This window comes from Orycteropus afer, unplaced genomic scaffold (assembly GCF_000298275.1).
Source record: "Orycteropus afer afer isolate SDZICR_OR568_19922 unplaced genomic scaffold, OryAfe1.0 scaffold00307, whole genome shotgun sequence".
Taxonomy (NCBI): domain Eukaryota; kingdom Metazoa; phylum Chordata; class Mammalia; order Tubulidentata; family Orycteropodidae; genus Orycteropus; species Orycteropus afer.
The window spans coordinates 1,908,688-1,913,571 of record NW_006921894.1 but is presented as its reverse complement, the minus strand read 5'-3'; the positions used below and the strand labels follow the sequence as shown (position 1 = coordinate 1,913,571).

The 4,884-nt window shown below is 37.9% G+C and overlaps 1 protein-coding gene across 1 annotated transcript in view; it reads left to right on the top strand.

Moving 5' to 3' along the window:
• Positions 1–4,884, top strand: part of CEP192 (centrosomal protein 192) — a 308,440-nt gene that overhangs the window by 182,928 nt on the left and 120,628 nt on the right. Inside the window, exons 26-27 of the mRNA XM_007951683.2 lie at positions 2,108–3,029; positions 4,609–4,757. Coding sequence (XP_007949874.2) covers positions 2,108–3,029; positions 4,609–4,757 — 1,071 coding nt within the window. The remainder of the gene's footprint in view (positions 1–2,107; positions 3,030–4,608; positions 4,758–4,884) is intronic.

The window sequence follows — 4,884 nt, the reverse complement described above, 5'->3', positions numbered from 1 at the left end:
GACTTCGTCTCACCTACTTTGGTCATGTTGTAAGAAGGGACCATTCCCTGGAGAAGGATGTCATGCTTGATAGGGTGGAGAGTCGACAAAAGACGGGGAGGCCTTCAACGAGATGGATTGACATGGTGGTTGCGATGATGGGCTCAAGTATAGCAGGGATTGTGGGGTTGGCACGGGATCAGCCAGTGTTTCGTTCTGCTGTGCGTGGGGTCAAGTCGGAAACGACTCGACGGCACTTAACAACAACGACACATATGTAACTGCATGATATTTTTTGGTTTTTTTGCTCTTTTTATATAAGTGAGATCATAGAATATTTGTCCAGTTGTGATTGACTTATTTTACTCAGCATAATGTCTTCAAGCTCCATCCATGTTGTAGCATCTATCAAAACTTCATTCCTTTTTCTGGCTAAGTAATATTCCAATGTATGTATGTACCACATTTTGGTTTTCCATTGATGGACATTCAGGTTGCTTCCACCTTTGGGCTATTATGAATAATGCTGCAGTGAACAATTGGTTTATAAATGGTTGTTCTTGTTGCTGGAAAGCTGTCTTTTTGATGTTCTTAATGTAGAGTCAGACAAATGTTTTCTGATATTTCTTCAGACAAATTATTAAACCTCCATAAGTCTGTTTCTTCACCTACAAAGAGGAAGAATAATGTGAATAGTGTTTGGCACCTCATATATAAGCATTGAATATATATTAGTAATTATTATTATTTTTAGTGAGGTTGTTGTTAGTTGCCCTTGTGTCAGCTCTGACTCACGGTCAGCAACCTTACATATAATTGAACAGAGCATTGCCTGTTTTTGCACCATCTTCATGATCATTGGTATGTTTGAATTCACTGTTGTGGCTGTTGTAGTCAATCCATGTCATTGAGGGTTTCCTTCTAAGATTTGTTTGTTTTTCTGGCTGTCCACAGTTTATTCAATATTCTTTGCCAACACTGTAATTCAAATGCTGCGTCGTTTCTTCTTTTGTCTTCCTTTTCCTTGGCCATCTTTTGCATGCATATGAGGTAATCGAAAAGATCATAAGTTGGGTCATCAAAGTGCTATATTTGTTTTCTAAAAGTTTAAAGTGGTATTTGCAGCAGATCTGCCTAATTCAGTATGTTACTTGATTTCTTGACTGAGGCTTCCATGGACATTGATTGTTAACTGACAATCTGTTCTTTGTTTCTTACTGTGGGTGTTTCTAAAGTTTGTTCCAAGAAAACTTAAAAGCCAAGTCCCAGTCAGTAAAGTTTAAGTGTACATTGTTGTTGTTATTACTTACTGTCGAGTCGGCCCCGACTCATAGCGACCCCTCCTTGGGTTTCCGAGAAAGTATCACTTCGGAAGTAGGATTGCCCAAGCTTCCTTCTGAGGAGTGGCTGGTGGGTTTGAACCGCCAGCCTTCTGGTTAGCAGTCAAGTGCCTTAGGCACTATGCTACCAGAACTCCTAAGTGTACATTAGATTGTGTATAAATTCCAGCTGGTTCTTCCCACAAGGTTGTAGATGTTACCCTTCAGGTTAGACTTGTTACTTTTCAAGTTATACATTATAAAAAGTGAGTATATGAACATTCACTCCAACCATTACTTCATACTGAAGAAAATAAACCATGAGTTTAGAATTTGGAAAAGGCTTAGTGCTCATAAAAAATTAGCATCTTCAAGTCATGGTGGCTGAAAGATAGTGTTGGCTTTGCATTAATTCCTAAACTCATGTTGATGCCATTCAAAAGCCTGCTTGCTCCCCCTTTTGTTATTAATTAGATTTTTATTGTATTTAAAAAATTCCTTGAACTTGTAAAAACTTACTTATATCTGTTCCTTTATTCACGTAAATGTTTTCAGAGATGCTATTAGTATACACTCTTCTATTTAGTTTCTTCATTATCATTATTTTTATAAAGTAATGAATGTAAAATTTCTAACTTCTAAGCCTGTGTTTCCCAGCTGCAAAGCTACTTTTCTTTTGTAAACAGAATTTTTTTTTAGTGTGATAATGGCATGTACCTCTCTTTATTATATTACTTGAGATTATGGCCTAAATTTATAATATTTAGTTTAGCTGTGTATTATTAAAATTTTTTTTTTTTTTTTGTTAGAGCGATGTCACCAGTGAGCTGAGCACCACAATTATTCAAGCCAGTCCAACTCCACCAGAGGAACACACTGTGGAAAATTTGAAAGAAAAAGTACCATTTCAAGGTAAAGGAAAAAGAACATTATCATATTTTATTCAGAACAACTTGGAGAAGAAAAAAGTGACTGAAACTACTTTCCTGAGTGGTAAAACTGAAGATGTAAAACCAAACTTTAGAATGTGTAAAGATCTTTCTTCTAAAAGTGAAGATCTCTTTGAAACTAGTCCAGTAAGTTTGGCATCAAACCCTCATGAATTGGACCAGATCAATATGGCTTTACCCAGGAGGGCATGTCTCAGCCATCAGGCTCTGTCAGCTACTGTGGACCCCTGTGTGTCATGCCCAGAATCTGTTAACAAAGGTCAAAGAATGACTTCTAAAGATATGTTAACTGCCAGCAGTGAATTAAGTGGCCAGATTCCCAACCAGACAGCTCCTGATAACCAGTGCAGCCCTATCTCCAGCTTTGAGGGCCAATGCTCTGCTCCAGAGGTAGACCACCTGCCTGTTGCCATTCCTACACTCTTAACTGGACAATCTCTGACCACAACGCCTTTTGCTCAACCATATTTGGGGGCACTTCCTTCAGCTGGAAATGTAACTTTGCCCCCATGCCACATTGGTGGTGCCACAGTCTGTGGTTACTTAGGAGGCTGTCCTCATTCTGCTCTCCTGGAAGAGCATGTTCAGAACTCGGTAGCTGTGGGAATTTGTCTAGGACAAAATTGCAGCTCTGGGTTGATGGGTACTACTTCCCTTTGTAACCCATATTCTAATGCCTTAAATCAGAATCTTCTAAGTACAGCAAAAGCTTTTCCTATGCAATCTGTTGGTTCAAGCTGTGGAATTGGACCATGGGATTCAGGAAGGATATCAGAATTTGGTAAGATACTTTTCTCTGTTACTGCTCATTGTTGCTATTATTTAACAGTTGAGTTTTCTCAAACTAGACCACTTCTTGTGTGTCAGGTTTTTGTCTTTATCCTGATTGAGAACACAGATTATATATATGTATATATCTATCTATCTCTGTGGCAAGAGTCCCTGAAGGTATTTTAGAAAAACTAAAATTCATGCAGGTGAAAAGTTGCCTATGCCTTTATCTTCCTTATCTCTCTCTTTTGCTCTGAACTTGGGTTTCTGTTACACTTTGAACCAAGAAATAGTCCAATTTAGAGTTGATCCCTAGATGAGTGAGTCACCTTTTACCTTTTAAGTCTTTTGGAGAGTGTTGTGGATTGAGTTTCGTACCCCAGAAAGTTACATTGAATTGCTATCATCTGTTCTATTAATATGACCCTGTTTGGAAATAGGGATTTTCTTGTGTTGATGTTAATGATGTCATATTAGAGTAGGGAGTACCTAAACAAAATCTCTTTTCAGTGGTGTCTTCATAAAAAGATCAGAATAGACACAGATGTACATGGCAAATGCATCTACAAGCCCAGGAACACCATGAATTGCTAGTAGCGAAAAGAGACAAGAATCTTCCCCTATAGCCCACAGAGAGTAGCTTTCTAATCCTACTGAATTTGGCCTCCTACTCTCCAAAATTGTGAGATAGTAAGTTCCTGTTCTTTAAAACAACCCACTTTTATTTTTGTTCTAGCAGCCCTAGGAGACTTAAGACAGAGTGACTGTGTGACAATGAAAGACAACTCTTCCACTCTTTTCTGTGGTGGCTGAACTGTACCCTGACGTTCTTTCTAGTCCTTTCATTTCTCTGTGGTTTTACCTCCTGATAGTCACTCTGCTAAACCAGAAATGGATGCGGCACTTTTCCTGATAAGACATGTATAGTCAATAGTGTGTTGTCTTTTTCTCTGCTGACTTCTCTGATAAAATCATCCAAAGTAACTACATAAGGATGGTTAAAGATTAGTGATTGCTCTAAGTTGGTATATACATCTTGAAGTTGTAGCCACTCTAGTTTTCTTTTAGGTTAGACAAATTCTTAAAAGTTATGGAAGAAAAAAGAAAGAGGTGATTACTAACAAATAATAAATCAAAGAGTTAGTTAGCTATAAATTGTGGATTTGATCAATTTTAATGGAAATTTTTTCCTGAGCTGATACAGAAGGAAAATGTTGTTGGCAGGACTATGCTAAGGCTTATACAATGTCAAAGAACCCAAAACATTTGGGGCACTTGTGCAAATACAACTCAAATCAAACAGTTTCTGTCAAGTCACTTCCAACTGTGTGTGCCCAACTAGAATTGTGCTCTACAGAGTCTTCAATTACTGATTTTTGGGGAATAGATCACTAGGCATTCTGAGGCACCTCTAGGTAGACTCAAACCACCAACCTTTTAATTAGCAGCTGAGTGATTTAACTATTTGCACCACCCAAGGACTCCTGGGTATAAGTAGGTAGTTTTCCATAATTTACATTTAACCAATTGTGCTTTTAATTGAGTGTTTAATATAATTTTCATTTTGAGTATGCTTTATTCTTACCCAGGGAATGTAAGAGTACCTGAGGAGTTGAAGTTTCCTCATGCTTGCTGTGTTGGTATAGTTTCCCAAACCCACCTCACTGTCTTGAATCCAGTTAACCGCTGGTTACAGGTCAGCATTGGGGTGCTCAGTCTCACTGTTAATGGGGAGAAGGTAAGCTTTCTATATCTTTCTCATTTGACTTAACAGTTAATTTATGATTAAGTGCTTGATTTCTCCTCTTTCTAGTACTTCCTTTTATACTATGGCGTCTTTTCCAACACCCTATTTTTTTTTTTTT